The sequence below is a fragment of the Leptopilina heterotoma genome, unplaced genomic scaffold, assembly GCF_015476425.1.
Source record: "Leptopilina heterotoma isolate Lh14 unplaced genomic scaffold, ASM1547642v1 Lhet_68, whole genome shotgun sequence".
Classification (NCBI taxonomy): Eukaryota; Metazoa; Arthropoda; class Insecta; order Hymenoptera; family Figitidae; genus Leptopilina; species Leptopilina heterotoma.
This window is the reverse complement of record NW_025111157.1, coordinates 6,698,532-6,717,077: the sequence shown is the minus strand read 5'-3', so window position 1 is coordinate 6,717,077 and position 18,546 is coordinate 6,698,532. Positions and strand designations below refer to the sequence as shown.

Sequence of the window (18,546 nt, the reverse complement as noted above, 5' to 3'; positions counted from 1 at the left end):
ACTTGAGTTTTTTCAATTTAATTCTAATTTAACTTTTTTTAATTTTCAATTTAATTTAATTTTTCCCAAACTGTAAAAATTTCAGGTAATTAATAATTTAACAACACAAATTCAATTTAATCGTTTAAAATGACTTTATAAATTAAGTCTAAATTACAATCATGTCTTACAAAGTTGAACGTGTTCAAGTACACAAAGTAATTACATTTTACATACCTATACATGTAAATGTGTTAAACAATTGTTTCTGAAGATGTTCTTTCTTTCTTTCCATTTTTTTTTCTAAATAAATTTATAAAATAGTGCACAATAAATCTGAAACATTTGTTTTCAATTTAACGTTTACATAAGTAATATCATTTCTAAAAAAAAGTAAGTAAATAACTATTAACATTAAATTTTTTTCCACAGAGAAAGAACATGAAAAATAATTTTATTTTATATGAAATTTTCTTATTTTTTCAAAAATTCTACAATGCAATATACAATAGTTTAGTAATTTTCATTACTATTATTATTATTCTAAAATAACAGTACTTGATCGAGATTTCGTGAATTATTTCTACAATTCAAAGAAAAAAAAACTTCTTTTTTTATTTTAAATCAATATTTGAAGCTACGTATAGCTTTTAACTGTGAAATACAGTTGATTAAAAAAAAATTGTCAGTCCGTTGGGTTTTTAAAGTCTATTCACAAAATTTCAGTGATACTTTTCTTCTTTCTTCTTTTGCTTCTAATTCTTCTTCTTCTTCATCTTCTTCTTTTGTTGTTGTTGTTGTTCTTCTTCTACTTCTTCTTTTTCTTAAAATTTTTTAATTGTTTGGTAACATCGATTTCATTTATAATTTGATATTTCTCAATATTATAAACAAAGTACCAAATGAAATTTAATATTAATTCCAACGTGGATTTCCATGTTTTTTAGAATAAAACTTCGGTCATATATATTTTGTTCTCGTTAGTGCACTCTCTCCTTTTGTTGGATCCATCATTCGATTCCAATTTGTATGACCGACTACGAAGCCTACAGCTCTCATTTTTTCTTGCTCTTTCCGTTCTTCTAAATCTGCCCATCTCACCTGTAAATTTTAAAAACAAAAATTTTTATTTTCTCTTTTTTGATAATCGCATCTTTTATTGATATTTTTCCTAATAGTAACTTAAAATTCAATATTTATAACTTATTATTTTAAAAAAATGGAAAAAGATGCCAATAAAAAATAATAGAATAATAATTGAAAATGAGAATGAAAAAAAGTACGTACCCTCTTTTTGCCAGAATTATCCTCCATATTGTAATAATCTGGCACTTGAAGAAAATCTTCCATTGTTTGTGGCTTTCCCTCGTGTTTCTTTTTGGCTAAACCGTCCAATCGATCTGCGTACAAACGAAGAAGAAAAATTCAATTAATTTCACTATTATTTTCAAGCAAAATTTATAAAGCACTTCGAATAAATAAAAAAGAAATAGTGACCTAATTTATTTTCTGCTTCCATTCGCTCCCATTTGCTAACCCCCTGTGAAATGATACAATTGTTATTTTTTAATTAATAAATCGCTGACTTTAATATTAATTAAAATCTCTCATAATACTCTCTAAATTTAAATTAGTGAAAAGTCTTCCTCTAATTTAAATTAATAAATTTTCTACTAAATCTACTAGTTTTATTGTCCACTATTATCCGCTATTTGTAAGAAATTTAAAACTTCTTTGATAATTATAAAATTAATAAAATAGTAAAATTTTACTAGAAATTAGTGGAAATTTTCAAATTATTAATTTGAATTAGTAGGATTTAATTAGAGAGTAAAATGTATCAAAAAGAAATAAAATGTATAGCAATAAAGACATTTACCAATCCTTGATCTTCCTGACTATCCTGACTGTCCTCACTGCCTTGAGCTGGTTTCTCCAAATTTTGAACATCTTCCATTTGAACATCCTCAATGGCTGCTTCTTGCAAGAAAGTACTTGTGTCCAATTTCTGATGATGCTTCGGCGTTGGTTCAAAATAATCAACTATTCTATTGACCTCGTCCTCGGAGCGATTGTGAATATTTCTCTTCAGGCAAACTTGAACGTCCATTTCCATTTCACAGACGAACACTTTGAAACCTTTTGTTTTAGCGAAACTCCACATATCATCGTAATCGGATATTTTCTCATTAATCGAATCTAAAATAATAAAACTAAAGTAGCCATCCGTTATGTTCTTTTTGAACGCTTTCACCAGCGATGCAAGGTAACTCGATTCCACAGCTTCTTCATATTCGTAGACCATTTCCTACAGGAAATAAAGTAAATCATTCATTTTAAAAATTAAGATTAATTTTAATAATTTAATTTAATTGTAATAATATTTAAATAATATATATTCTTGACGTTGATTAATTTATTAAGTTATTAATTTCTTTAATTTATTATTCAGAAAAATTATTTGAAATGTCAATAGTTATTTTTAGATAAATATTTAATTATTATTATTATTATTTTTCCATACTCTCTAAATTTGAAAAAGCGATAAATACACCGCAGATTACAATTAGCGTGTATACGCAATGCGCAAATATCACATTTACACTAATTGGAATCTGTGGTATACTAATCACTGGGAATTAGTGAAATTTCGAAAATTCAGATTTAGAAAGTAGAAATAAAGATTTTCGAAAATTTCAAATTTTCAACCTCTTGAAATTCAATAATTTATAAGAATTACTACAGTAACTGTTTCAAAATTATTATTAATTAAAATAGCACTGAAAATAATTGAATTCTTCTAAAGTATTTTAACAAAGTTTTTCAAAATAATTTAATTCTTTCAAGAAATTTTACTGGAATTTTTAAAAATAACTGAATTCTTTCAAAGAATTTTATAACTTATGAAAATAGTACAATTCTTGTGCCCAATTTTATTAAAAATTTATTAATTAAAATAAAATTAAATAATTGAATTATGTCGAAGAATTTCATTAAAATTTTTAAAAATAATTAAATTCTTTCAATAAATTCATTAAAAAATGTATTAAAAATAATTAAATTCTAATAAACAAATTTTACCAAAATTTTAAATTGAATATTTTTGAGAAATTTTATTTAAATTGTATTAAAAATAATTGAATTCCTGCCAAGGACGTTATTATTTACAAAAATAGTAAAATATCTAAAAAAGTAAAAATCCAATTGTTTCGAAGACAGTTTAAATTATTTGGACGAATTTAATTAAAATTCTACTGAAAATAATTGAAATTTGTCAAAGAATTTCTTTAAAATTTTTAAAAATAATTGAATTCTATAAATAAATTTCGATAAAATTGTATTGAAAATAATTGAATTCCTTCCAAGAATTTTATAATCCATGAAAATATTTCAATTATTCTTGCGAAGAACTTTATTAAAATTTATGAAAATAATTTAATTACTTCAAAAAATTTCTTTAAATTTTTTTAAAATAATTGAATTCTATAAAGAAATTTTGATAAAATTGTATTAAAAATAATTGAAATCCTTCCAAGAATTTTATAATCTACAAAAAAAATTGAATTATTTCCAAGAATTTCATCAAAATTTTTAAAAATAATCAAAAAAAAATCAAGAAATTTAATTAAAAATGTATTGAAAATAATTAAAATCAAAATAAACAAATTTTATCAAAATTTTTGAAAGTAATTGAATTTTTTTGAGAAATTTCTTGGAGGAAATTAATTTCAATTATACAGAAAATAATTGAATTCTTTCAAGCAATTTTAAAAAAATTTTAAAAAATAATTGAATTCTATAAAAAAATGTTAATAAAAATTTTATTTAAAATAATTGAATTCCTATGAAGAATTTTATTATTTATGAAAATAATTGAATTCTTGTGAACAATTTTTATTAACGTTTTTGTAAATAATTGAATTGTTTCGATAAATTTCATGAAAATTTTGTGAAAATAATTAAATTACTGTGAAGAATATTATTACTTCTCAAAAATAATTTAATTCTTGCAAAAAATTTCAATATTCAAAAAATAATTCAATTTTTAAGACAAATTGTATTAAAATTTTTCAAAATAATTGTATTATTTCGAAGAACCATAAAATTCTTTCTAGGAATTTAGTTAAAATTAAAATTGAAAGTAAAAGTGTCTAAATTTTTGAAAATAATTGAATTCTTTCTATCAATTTTATAAATTTTTTTAAAAATTAATGGAATACTTTGAGGAATTTAATTTATATTGCATTGAAATTAATTGATTTCTTCTAAAGAATATGAATTTGTGAATAAGAATAAAAATTTATAAATATAACTGAATTCTTATGAAGAATTTTATTATTTTTGAAATTAAAATAAATAAAATGACCGTAAATCCTAAGAAATTATTCCACATTTTAATTAATATATTCAAATGTGTATTTTACCTTTATTACTATTTTCTTTCCATTATCATCTTTAGTCTCTCTTTCCTTTTCGACAAGGAAATAATCATCGATGCTTAAAATTCGTGGTGCCGACCCTCCTTGTTCCACTTCTTTGTCCTAAATAACAGAAATTATGCAATTAGTATAAATAAATTAATTAGTATAATTAAAATAGGTAGAATTAAAATTAAGTAGAATTAAAATACGATTTTGAGAATCAAATTGAGAATAAAAATAATTTCTTATAAAATTTTCCTTAATTAAACAAAAAAATGAACCTTAATAAGTTTTGCGAGAAACGATTTTCCGCTGCCAGGTGGCCCTCTTAAAATAATAACTATTTTTGGTGGTCTGTTCTGACGTCCTGGTTGGTACAGTATATCTTCGAGAACCGTGAATGTTGGTATTTTCGGTAGCTCAAGTGTCTTACTTTGACTATCTGATGTAATTTTCTTGACATCTTGACTGCTGTAACAAAATAGTGCCATTTTTTTTACTCCACTTGTTTGCTTCGATTTCTTTTTCTTTAAATTAAACATAATATTAATAATTAGGTAAATTCACATTATTGAATACAAAAACAGAAAAAAAATTTAATTATTTTGATATTGTGTAAATTCGCGGAAAGCTCAACAAAAATTCTTGAGCACTATTACATATTAAGATACTATATAATGTAAGAGCTACTTAATTATGTCGGTTTTTGCAATATGGTTAATATAATAAATTGATGAATCAGAAAATTTTCTGACTTTTAAGTCAAATTTTGTCTTGTTCATTAATGTCGCGCTTTGCGCGTTTTTTTCTTTTTTTTTTAAATTGAAAATTCAAAGCTAACGGGAATAAAAGACAATTGTCTTTGTTAGCCAATTTAAGGGTCAAGAGAATTTGTTCAATTTTCGATTTTTGTTTGTTCATTTTGGTAATTAAAAAAAGGAATTAAAATGCATATTTGTAAAATATGAGACAAATTGCACTTTTTTCTGGATTTTCTTACAATTTTATCGCTTCTTTTACGATAAAAAGCAAATTTTCGTATTTTTCCTATAAAAAATCAGGTTTTCGTTTCTTTTAAGGACAATTTAAATATTTTCATAGAAGGATAATATACAGTAAAATTTCGGGTCAAATTTTAAGAATTAAGAAAATATTTTGGGTAAGAAATTTTTCAAGGAGAGAAAAAATTTCACTTTCTTTTAAAAAAATTGTTTCGCCGAATTTTTACTTGAAACTTTTGTGAAATCAATAATCTACGAAGGAGCAATTTCACATTAAGAGATATTAAAAATTTTTTTTCTTAATTTATTATCATTATAATTAAAAAAATTTAATTTTTCTTTACATGAAAATGTCTCGGTAATTTCTTGTAAAAATTTCAAGCAAAGTGTCATGTGTTTAGTTTTCTTATCTTAAGTAAACAATTATATTTCGCTTGAAGTAAAGGTAAGAAAAACTTCTTATTTTTAGAAACGAACCTTAAAAGCATAAATAAAATAATTTACTTAAAATCAATCAACTAAACTATTATTATCGTTTTTTTCAAAAACTTGAATTTCATTAAAAACAAAATTCAAACATCCGCAAATGGATGGAGTGAGGAGGCAAAAAGTGGGAGAAAAATTCTTTTTTCCATTTCTTGGGGGCTTATCAAAATACAAATAATACAAATTCATATTTTTTGCAGGAAAAATTTGTCGTAAATTTTAAGTAAAGCATAAATTATATACTCATTTATCTGAGTATCCATGTTGTGTTAATTCAATTGAATTAAAAATTAATTTTAACGCTTAAAAAATATTCTTGAGAATAATTTTTCTTTTTCTTTAAATATACAATACACAAAAAAGCGTACCTGGAATCCACCAATGAAGTGTCTGAGGTTTTCTTGCTCGGACTGTCCTGCCAGCTATTAAACTCCGATGATCTAATAAAATGTACACTTTTTTTTTAAAAAAATCATTTTTCATAATAATCTTGGGAAATTTTTTTATATATGGATAATCTTCTGTTTTTTTCTATTTTCTATTTTATCTATATTCTCAATTATCTCCGTTAGCAACATTCTTGATTTTTTTAAGAAGGATAAAATTTTTTTTTAATACACAAACGAATTTTGTATTAATTTTTCTTTTTCGCTTCTTTAATATTTTAATTCCTTAAAAAAAATTAAAGTGCACAAAGAACATTCAATTATAACAATTTAATGTCAATTCAAAATTGTACATATGGGAAATATATTTGGAAAATTTTAATTTTACACAAAAGAAAAAAAATCGACAATAGATAGTTACCTTTCATTTTCATTTTTATCAGATTCCTTTAAATTTCTATCATCGGCGTCCGGATTTTTCCCTGTGAAAATTAAAATAGTTAAAACATTTTTTCCTTGAAATGAATTAAAAAAATTAATTGAATTAAACAGGAATAAATATTAAATATATTATGCTTAAATAAAATTTGAAAAAAAATTTTTATGGAGATTCTTTAATTGTGCAATTTAACGTGAAATCTTTTATCCCAAAAAAGGTTTTAATCTCTTTTTTAAAAAAAAACCTTATTTTTCGACTTTTACAAAAACTACCTTTTTCCATTCTTTTTATCATTTTCATTCGAAAGCTAAGATTCTTTCCATTCTTTATTAATAAATAATTTTTATTAATGGAAAATAATTATAATATATATAAAAAAATATTTAAATAAAAACAATTTATTTTATTTTATAATAGAAACTTAATTTTATTTATTTTATTGTCTTTCTAGTTTTATGTAGAATTAAAAATGATTTCTTAGAAATTTCAAACCACATTTGTTTTAATCTGAATTAATTTAATTCTTGCAGAGGATTTTATTCAAATTTGTAAAAATAATTCAATAGTTTCAATAAACACAATCTTATTAAAATTCTTAAAAATAATTCAATTGTTTCCAGAAATTCAATGAGAATTGTATTGAAAATAAAATTGAATTCTTATAAACAAATTTTAACAAATTCTTTGAAAATAATTGAATAATTTCGAGAATTTTTGTTAAAATTCGTAAAAATAATTAAATTTCTGACAATAATTTTATACACATTTTTAAAAATAATCTAATTTTTTAAAGAATTTAATTAAAATTTCTAAAAATAATTCAATTACTGCAAAAAATTTAATTATTTCTGAAAATAATTGAATTCTTACGAAGAATTTTATTATTCTTGAAAATAATTAAATTCTTGTGAATAATTTTATTAAAATTTGTGAAATTAATTAAATAATTTTGAAGTATTTTATTAATATTTTTAAAAATACATAAATTTCTGCTAATAATTTTATTGTTTACAAAAATAATTTAATTCTTTTGAAGAATTTAATTACTATTTTTGAAAATAATTGAAGAATTTAATTAAAATTTGTAAATATAATTGAATTTATGCAAAGAATTTGATTATTTTTGAAAATAATTGAATTTCTCCAAATAATTTTATTATTTAAAAAATAATTTAATTCCTGCGAAAAATTTTATTACTTTTTAGAATAATTAAATTCTTGAGAAGAATTATAATATTTTTTTAAAATGATTCAAATTCTGCGAATATTTTTTTTATTTAAAAAATAATTGAATTCTTGCGAAGAATTTTATTATTTCTAAAAATAATTGAATTTTTGCAAAGAATTTTATTACATTTGAAAATAATTGAATTCTTGCGAATAATTGAATTGATTCAAAGAATTTATTAAAATTTGTGAAATTAATTGAATTCTTTTAAAGAATTTCATTATTTTTTTAAATAATAAATAATAATTGATTTGCTCCGAAGAAATTTATTATTTATAAAAATAATTGAATACTTGAGAAGAAGTTTATTATTTCGGAAAATAATTGAATTTCGAAAAAAAATTATGATTAAAATTGTTGAAAATAATTGAATTCTTGGGAAGAATTTTATAAAAATTTTGAATATAATAATATTTAATTAGTTAATTCTGATTTTTCTTATTTTATCAGTTCACGTAGAATTGCTCAATTAGAAAACTTGAATTTTTTATTTTCCCAGAAATTTTCTTGAATAGCACACTTCAGAAGATAAAAAAACATAATAATAATAATAATTTTATTTTCTACTCACCAGAATTGATATCACGTTCAAGGCCCCAATCTTCATCACCCCAGTCAAGATTATCCTTTCTAAAATCCACATCTTGCGTGAAGTCCTGCACCTCCTGTGCGGCACCAGTTTGCATATCGCCCTCAATTTGTTGATTAGCATCACTACTCTCAAAAGTATCCAATCTATCATCAATATCAAATCTCTCATCAATTTCCTTTCGATGATCCGCATCTTTTCTAAAATCAGAATCCTTTTTACTCTCCTCCTTCTTATTATCAAACTCCTTTCTATTCTCCAAATCTTTCTTATGATCAAACTCCTTTCTATGATCCGAATCCCTTCGAAAGTCCGAATCTTTTCTATGATCCAAATCTCTCCTATGATCCGACTCCTTTCTATAATCAGAATCTTTTCTATGATCCGAATCCCTTCGAAAGTCCGAATCCTTACGACGATCGAAATCTCTTCTATGATCAGAATCCTTACGATGATCCGAATCTTTACGATGATCCAAATCTTTCCTATAATCCGACTCCTTTCGATCTTTTCTATAATCCGAATCCCTACGACGATCATTATCCTTCCTGTAGTCATCTCTTCGATCTCTTCGATCACGATCCCTCTTGATATCACTCTCCTTCTTGTAATCCTTTCTATACTCGTCCCTATTTCTCTTGAACGATTTCTCATCATGTTCGGAAATATCATCACTCCTCAATCGATCAATACGCTTCCACTGATAATCCTGTTCGTAGGTTTTCATCTGCTCGGAATATTCCTGTAAATTTTGTTCCGTTTCTTCCCATCTGGTGAAATCTCTTCGTCCACTAATTTCATGTTCCGGCACATCGGGATGTAAATTACCGTGAGCGTAATCAAACGATTGCACTGGTGTTAAATAGTCGTGTACCATTGTACGTTTCAAGTGATTATAGTCAATTACTTTCGGTGCCACATAGTCCGTGAATTGTTTCTCCGGCATTCGACCACCATGATTGTAATTAAATTGCCTCTCGATGCAAAATTCCGGTTCTGGTCGTCTTCCACGATTTTGATTGAAAGCTGGTGGTCCTCCAGTGAATGGCGATTGTGATCTCTCAAATTGTTGTTTATTTTCCAATTCTGGATTATTTAATGACTGTTCCATTTCATTTCCTCCATCATTTCTCTCGCGATCGTCATTTTCGAAAATTACCGGCTCATTCGAGTCGGTATTTTGAAACGGCATTCTTTGATTCGGTCCCATACCTTGATTGGGAGGGATTCTTTGATTCGGTCCTTGGTTTGGTCCTTGATAGGGTCCTTGATTCGGTCCTTGATACGGACCTTGATTCGGTCCTTGATTCATTCCTTGATTCGGTCCTTGGTTTGGTCCTTGATAGGGACCTTGATTCGGTCCTTGATTCAATCCTTGATTCGGTCCTTGATTCATTCCTTGATTCGGTCCTTGGTTTGGTCCTTGATAGGGACCTTGATTCGGCCCTTGATTCGAATCACGCTCCATATTTTGACCGAAAGGTTTCCAGTCTGGCAATTTCGCACCTTTGGCTCCAAAATTTGGAGAATCCCGGTTCTCGTCGTCGGGATTAATTTTCGGTGGATCGAACGGCGAATTAATCTCCGGGGGTTTTAGCAAAGTTTTCGGAGGTTCGAACTTCATGGACATTAGCGAAGGAATCGATTTTTGACTATCACCAACAGGTTCTTCGATCCTTTGCTGAAAATTGTTGAATCTAGGACCGAAGCTTGCGTCGAATCGTCCTTGGGGTCTAAAGTCGCCTGGCCCCATCGCTCGATTATTGAAAGGTCGCATATTGTTGAAATCGCCCGGTCCTCTGGGTCCAAAAGGCGGGAAGGAATTGTCACCGGGACCGCGTGGAGGAAACATTGGCCCTCGTGGTCCAAAAGGCAGAAGGGGTCCTCTAGGTCCGAATTGATTGAAATTCGGAGGAAATTCCGAATTTGGTGGTGGGCCCTCAAACTGAGGATTTTGAATAATAGGACCTAGATTCGGTAAATCCGGTGGTGGTTCCATATTCAGGTCTTCAGGTTTCGGATCGTTTTCGCCCATGAATGGAAGATCGTTCGACTTTGTGATTGGAGCGCTCTCCTTGTTTGAATTCTCCTCTTGAATCGGTGGAACATCGTTTGGAGTATTTATGGGAATTTCTTTAACTTCTGTTTCGTCCAGGGCGGCGGTCATCCAGAGCGGTTGCTCCAGAGGGGGTATTGTCTTCGGTATTTCCTCGATAATCGTAACTTCCTCCTGAGACGCATTTTCGATAATCGTCACCTCATTGGGATCGACCGCAGCCGAAGTTTCCGTATTCTCGATAATTTGTATCGGAAAATCTTCCGGTGGTTTCAATTCTTCAACCGGTGGTTCGACAAAAGTCTTCCCTTCCCCAAAGTTAAATGGCATTCTCTGCCAACCATCGGGACCTGGTAATCTTCCACGAGGACTGAAATCCGGACCCCTAGGACCAAAGTCCGGACCTCTTGGTCCAAACTCCGAACCTCTCGGTCCAAAGTCCCTTGGACCTCGTGGTCCAAAGTTACGAGGACCGAACATTCCGCGAGGACCGAAATTATTGCCCCCACCAGTACGGGGAGCAAAATCGAAAGACTGCTCGAATTTCGGTTCGGAATCGTTATTATCCTGTTCGGAGTCCTTCCCCTCCTCTTGTCGTTTCTTCAAGAAAGGCGAATCACCCGAAATCTTCTTGAAACTCTCACGAAGTGATCCAACTTCAAAACTTGTATTCGAGGTGAAAAATGAATTACTACTCGGCTTAAAAGCGTCCATCGCCGCCTTTCTCTTCTCCATCAATTTTTTCAATTCTGGTGGCATTGTATTTTTCGCAGCCGACTCGAAATTTCTATTATTTCCAAAGTTATCACGTTTATTGAAATTATCATTCTGAAACGAATCATTCGAATCAAAGCGATCATTGAAGGGAAATTGTTGATCATTTTGGGAACCAAAACGATTTTGAGCGAAACGATCATTCTTGGGTGGAAAACGATTATTATTATTGCTATTTGGACCGAAACGATCATTTTCGTTCATACTGTCATTGAATGTACCACTTTTATTGAAAGAATCGTTGTTGAATGAATTATTGGCGGACTGATCGCGTAGAGGACCGTTAAATTCACGATTATCGGGATTGAATCTACCTTGAGGTGCGAAGGGTGGTCTTTGATTCATGGGGAAATTTTTATCATCTCCGGATGGACCGAAGGAGGTTGACTGTCGGTCGGGTGTATTGAAACCAGGAGGTGGGAGGGAAAAATTCGGCGGTGGTCCCCCGAGGTTCGGAGGTGGACCACTCATATTCGAGGGGGGTCCTGCGATGTTTGGCGGCGGACCACTCATGTTCGGTGGTCCCCCCATATTTGGTCCTCCCATATTCGGTCCTCCCATATTTGGCCCTCCTAAATTTGGTCCTCCTAAATTTAGTCCTCCTAAATTTGATCCTCCTAAATTGGAGGACATATTCGGTGGTCCCCCTAAATTAGAATTCAAATTCGGTGGTCCGCCAATATTAGAAGACATATTCCCTGGTCCCCCTAAATTAGAGGACATATTCGGCGGTGGTCCGCTCATATTTGGATGACCGGCCATGTTCATAGAACCGGGGATATTCCCTCCCGCAGGTGGAAAACTCGGCGGTGCCGTTGAATAATTCGGGGGTGCATTCGCAAAACTTGGCGGTGGTTGTGAATAGAGATTCGGTGGCGCCGCTCCCATTAATGGCTGATAGTTTTGGTAATTTTGTACTCCGGGATTGTATTGAGCGGCCCATTGCTGTGCGGCCCAGGCTGCTTGATTCATTTCGGCGGTCATTGTCGGTGGTGCCATTGATGTTGATTGTGTCGGTGCGACTGTTGGCGCCTGGGTTGGAACTACTTTCTCGTTATTCGGCGGTGGTGGCGGTGGCGATGCTGTCACTTCCTGCTTACCAGTTAGGCCGAGTGTTTTACCAATTCCCAGGAGATTGTTTATTAGACCCTGATTTTCCGTGTTCGATAGAATGTTGAGAATTTTATCACCACCGGGTAAATCCTTTTTCTTCTCTGCCTCTGCTTTCAGTGCCATTTGTTTCTGTTGTTCGCGTTTTCGTCGCATTTGTTCACGGCGTTCGATTAATTTCTCCCTCCACGAGGTCCATTTTGCTTCGTATTGTTGATATTGAGACTGTAAGGGGGAAAAAATTCGTTATTAATCCAAAGTTCAAAAAGAGTAATTTTTTTTACTATTGATTAAAAAAAGGAATTTTTATTTAAATATTATGATAATTTGAAGTGTACCTACCTTATCGGGATGATTGGCATTTTGTTGTTTCCACGTATTAAATTTTTCTTCCCACTGTTTAAACTGAGAATCAAATGTTTTTTCGGCTTCACTTAATTCTTCGTCTTCGATTTTTTGCTTTTTTGCACTAGGTTCTGAATTTGAATTATCATTATTAGTATTACTCTGTTTACCTAATAGACTCGAGTCACTTGTTTGTGTTGGCAAAGGTGGTTGGGAAGGTAATGGTGGATTAGTGCCTTGACTCTGTGAATTTTCAACTTTCGATGGGAATAGAGGTAAATTATTTTGATGAGGAGGTGGTATTGATGAATATTGATATTGATTTGAATTGTCAGGTGGTAATGGGGGCTTGGAATTTTCATCTCTTGGCAAAGGTGGCTGAGATGCTGGCAAAGGTGGCGCTTGTCTAGTAGAATTCGACATATTTGTTGCTGCATACTGCTTCATTGTTTCTTGATACTGAAACAAAATTCAAGTAAACAAATTAAATTACTTTTAAATTACATCAAAAGTAAATTTTTTTCTAATTCAGATAATTTAAAAAAAAGTACGTACAAATTTAATATTTATTTAATATTTACACAGTTTTTCTAAGGATATCAAATTGAGATATCTCAATTTAATATACTTAGAAAAACTGCGTACTTAATAATAAGGTATAATTATACAAAAGCTTGAAATTAAATTTGTTCGACAAATAAAAATTCTAATAAACTATTCAAAAAGTTCACGTTTCGTAGAAATATAAAAATTCTTTTAGATATTAAGAAGGGAATTTTTTCCTTTTTAAATTTCATTAATACCTTTTCTCCATATTGAGCTTGCCATTGCTGATATTGCTGCTGCCACTGTTGCCACTGAGCCCAATTTTGTTGTTGCGCTGCTGACCATTGTTCAGACGTATAACCACTTGGAGGCTGATTAAAATTTATTAACAAAGAATTTATAAATAAAAGAATTCCAATTGAAAATGAATTTCAAAAATAAACATGGAAAACAAATATTGAAACTAAATATATAGAAAATAAATATTACATCACAAAATTTTAAAATAAATATTAAAAAGTAGTTTTAAAACTGAAAAAAGTAGTAAAAAGTATTCGTCGAAAAATTAAATTTGACAACTAGAAAACTTTTTTTCGTCGATACACAAAAATTACCAAAATTTGAATTTGGATTTCGGTGACATTTCCTGATTTCAATAAAAAATATCCTCTTTCTTTCCAGTTCTGGTAATAATTTTAATTCTAAATTTTTATAAAATTCAATAATTTTCCAAACTTTTATAGTTAGAATTCTTCAAAAATTCGATAATATTTAAAAATAGGTACTGTTTAAAAGTAAATAAATAGATTTTTTAAAATATAAAACTTATGTTAATTAAATTTCAATTAAATTTAAATTAATTGGAAATGTAAATAAATATTTTTAATTTTTTACGAGAATTTAAGTATAATTCAAAAATTTTAATTAAAATTTTGTCAAAAGACTAATTTTTTTAAATTTTGAATCAATTCTTTTTAGAAAGTTTTACGAGAATTCAATTATTAAAGTACAAAAGTAAGTAATTGATTGAATAATTAATTATTTTTTAAAATTGAATACTTGTACAGAATTTTATCAAAATTTTTGAAAATAATTGATTTCTTTCGAAGAATTTTATCAAACTTTTGAAAAATACATAATTACATTTTTCAATCAATTTATTTAAAATTGTATTTAATATAATTGAAATCCTGTGAAGAATTTTATTATTTATGAAAATAATTAAATTCATGCGAAGAAATTTTATTAAAAAAATTTTGTTAATAGAATTTTTTTGAATCATTTTATGAAAATTTAGAGGAATAATTCAATTATTTCGAATAATTTATTAAAAATTGTATTATAAATAATTGAAATTCTTTGATGAATTTTATCATTTACAATTGAAATCCTAAAAAGAATTTTATTATTTATGAAAATATTGAATTCTTGCCAAGGATTTTATTAAAAAATTTCGTAAATACAATTTTTTTAATCATTTTATTAAAATTTAAAAGAAAAAATTCAATTATTTCGAATAATTTAATAAAAATTGTATTAAAAGTAATTGAAATTCTTTGATGAATTTTATTATTTATAATTGAATTGCTAAAAAGAATTTTATAATTTATGGAAATAATTGAATTACATAGTAAATATTAAAAATCATTGAATATAGAAAAATTTTTTAACATAATCGAAATTTTGTTAACAATTTTATTAAAATTTGTGAAAATAATTGAATCCCTGTGGAAAATTTTGTTCAAAATAATTAAATTTGTAAAAATAATTGAATTTTTGCAAAAAAATTTTCAAAAAAGATTGAAAATAATTGATTATTGTTCCAAAGAATTTTATAAAAAATTTTTGAATTATTTCTAAGAAGAATTTTATTAAAATATTTGAAAATAAATTCTTGAAGTATCCAAATAGTAGCTAATCGTAAAAAGAAGTAGTAAATAGTAGGTTTTACTAGATGAGTGCGAAGCCTGTTTTTTTTTAACAAAAGGAAATTTTGACCAAAAAAAAAATTAAAATGACTGGAAAAAAATACTTGAAATGGGAAAAATGAAAATTAAAAAAAAACTACTTACTGGTTGGCTATAATACTGCATATAAGACTGCATCATAGCCATGGGATCTGCTCCTGGAGCAGGAGCAGGATAACCAACCGGTGGTTGTGGCATTGTCGTTGCCGGCACGGGAGCTGCTGGTAGTTGCCATTGATTCCAATTTTGCATTTTGAATCCTCTGTGTTTTATTAACTACCATTCACAGTAGTTAACTCATTCCGTTGACTTTTTAAGGGTTGCTGTTCTATTTCATGTTCAGAGAAAATGTTTATTATAAAAGCATACATCGCGATTAAGAAAATATTTTTTTTTTATACTTTGATCAATTTTTTTTATGAAACGGAAATAGCACAACCTAAGTAAAAATGGATTAATAAAAAACGCAATTGTGATATGAATGAAAAAAAAGTATTGGCCTATAACACATTTCAGTGTAATTGGATAAACCACAATAAAAATCAGATCAAAATCTATTTATAATGTAATGATTAATATAACAATAATTCCTAAAAGAAACAGGAATTCAATCATTATTGTCTAGATAAAAAAAAAATATGGGTCATTACTATTGCAAAAATTTTCCGATATTAAAAATTCACAATATTTGTATGCGAATATAAAATTTATCAAGAAATACAAATATTTTTTAAAGCAATTTTTATAGACTGTTTTTTAAACAGTCTAATAGTGGGATTTTTTTGTTTTCGTTAGCTTTAGACTAACTAAAAATTTTTCAATCAGTATTTTATGGGTTTTATTCAGTTTTAAAATACCTTAAAACTAATTTGATAGAACAAAAAGTTTATCAATGTCATTTCTCTGACGGGTATATTTGTTATACTTAAAAAAAGGTCACTTAAAAATCACTCAATTGAAAAAACTATTTCAATAAATTGTTGGTAACCAGGATAACTCAAGTTCATATCGACCAAGCATGATTTCTTTCTTTTTTTTTCTTTTCTTCAAAGACCGTTGTCGACAAATAAAACTAGAGTTAATCTCAAATATGCTGCGAAAAAAATATTTCATTTACAAGTAACAAAATATTTTCTCCTTATTTTTTATACCAACAAAAATATTTTTTTTCCTGTAAATAAAAGACCTTGACAAAAACATTGTTTTAATTTGAACAAAAGTTTTTATTATTTTAACTATTAAAGCTTAACAGAAATTAAGTCAAGCAATTTAGTTGAAATATTGAAAAAAAAATTTTGCCAATTAAACGAAGTTGTATTTAAAAACAAAACAAAATGCCAATAAATTACAGTAAACAAAAAAATTTTTGTTGATGAAAAATACCAATAGAATATTTTGTTTTGTTACAAAATTTTTTTTTAGAAATATATTTTCTAAATATACCTCAAATATTTATATGCTGAAAAAAAATTTTTTTCTTATATAATCACCAAAATATTTAAAATTTTATAATACTAATTTGAATTGATTCAGTTCAGAAACAAATTATCTAAATAGTGGCAAAAAATGGATTTACATAAAAGGGTTTTGTACTATTCTTTCTATAAGAAAGAAAATATTAAATGAGCTTATGTCAACATATAATTTAAAAATCAATTTATATAGATTTATAGTGTCTCTCACGTGAATAGCATAGAAACAACACATTTATATGTAAAATATTAATTTTAATAATTAAATTTAAAGAAAATCGTTATTTTCAATATAAATATTAAATCCAGATTTAGAGACCTAACATTTTATTAGAGAGAAATTTATAAAAATTGTTCAAATAAAAATTTAACATTTATTATATGAAATATAAAATTAAATAATTATTGAACAATTTTCAAAAATTACTTTTCTTTTTAATAAAATGGAATTAAATCTTAATTTAAAAAAAACATTGAGTATCAACGAAAAAAGATATAAAAGCTGTCGAAAGTAAAATTATGAAATTTTACAATAGGGAACAAAAGTGGCGTTCAAAAAAAATGGATTAAAATTGTTAATATTTTCGTATCGAGAAGTGCAAATTTCATGCACTATTTCTCAATTTTTTTTATGTAAAATACATAAATAAACTTAAAAAAAACCGCAGATCATCAATTTCCTGTCGCTTATATAAATGTGTCAATTTTATTTCAATATAAAGAAAAAACACTTTTTCTTTTATTATTATTGATTGTCGCTATTGAAAGATTTTCAAAAACACATGTAAATTATGTGTTTGCATAAAACACTGGAATGTTCGAAATTACTTTTCATTATCTTTAAAACAAGGTATCCTTTCCATCTTGATAAAAATTAAATCTTTTAATTAGAGTGTCAATTGATCTATTTATTAGTAATTTCCATTTGGCATAGAAAAAAAATACAAGAAACATATTGTGCAAAATTTTCAATTACAACCTTGAGTAATTAAATTACAAAAAAAGATTGTTAATATTCTTTTCTTCCAAATAAAGGATTCATCCAACCCTTTTGAAACTAATTCGGTAATTAAATTTTATAAATAATATCGCAAATTCTGGGTAGTTATCTAAAAATTGTCTCTCCTTTGTAAATGCCCACATTTATAAATTGAAGAGAGATATAAAATTTTTTTCCTAAACTGTAAAATTAGTTAAATGAAATCTAAAATATGAATACTTAAATATTTTCTATTTCTTTCTGATAAAAAGTTGTTATAAAAATTTTAAATCGAGTATTGATTATTATAAGTGTGTATAAGTGGATATAAAGGGAAGTGTTTCACGAGCATCCCAAAATGGGAGACAAGAGTGGAAACGATTCTGTAAAATTGAGGTTTGCATAAAGCATGTCAATTGAATTAAGAAAATTCTTATAAACTATTAAATACAACTGCGATATACTCACAGTAATGCTTGATCTGGTTGATAATTATTATAACGAAATACACAAAAACACGGCGAATATTTTGCGCGACTCGACGAGAGACTCTTTCACTAGTAATAAATGGTGACAAAATGGCCGCCGATCAAGCCGGTTTACTTTCTAGTAACAATATGAAAAAAACTCCCTATGATTTTCACTCTTCTGGACAAGTAAATAAAACTCACGAATTTGATTGGTTTTCCATTTTCTATGTATGAGTGTCTATATTTCCCCTATTTTCTAATTTTTAATATATTTTTCCTATTTTTCTTTATTTCGAGA

At 27.4% G+C, this 18,546-nt stretch overlaps 1 protein-coding gene across 3 annotated transcripts; it reads right to left on the bottom strand.

The window, feature by feature from the left end:
- Nucleotides 1–110: 110 nt before the first annotated feature.
- Nucleotides 111–18,369, bottom strand: LOC122510143. Of its 3 annotated transcripts, none has more exons than XM_043624581.1 (13): nt 18,247–18,369; nt 15,433–15,655; nt 13,618–13,731; nt 12,812–13,273; nt 8,512–12,694; nt 6,695–6,755; nt 6,256–6,327; nt 4,682–4,871; nt 4,404–4,520; nt 1,859–2,287; nt 1,477–1,519; nt 1,267–1,379; nt 111–1,080 (listed from the first exon to the last, which is right to left on the bottom strand). In XM_043624581.1, exons 2-13 carry the CDS (start codon nt 15,577–15,579, stop codon nt 940–942), a joined length of 6,072 nt encoding a protein of 2,023 aa, XP_043480516.1. In that variant the 5' UTR covers nt 15,580–15,655; nt 18,247–18,369; the 3' UTR covers nt 111–939. The 3 variants fall into 3 exon arrangements, with proteins under 3 accessions (XP_043480516.1, XP_043480515.1, XP_043480517.1); XM_043624580.1 differs by having other exon boundaries at nt 15,433–15,650; nt 18,247–18,344; XM_043624582.1 differs by having other exon boundaries at nt 4,682–4,868; nt 15,433–15,650; nt 18,247–18,344.
- Between the last annotated feature and the right edge of the window lie 177 nt (nt 18,370–18,546).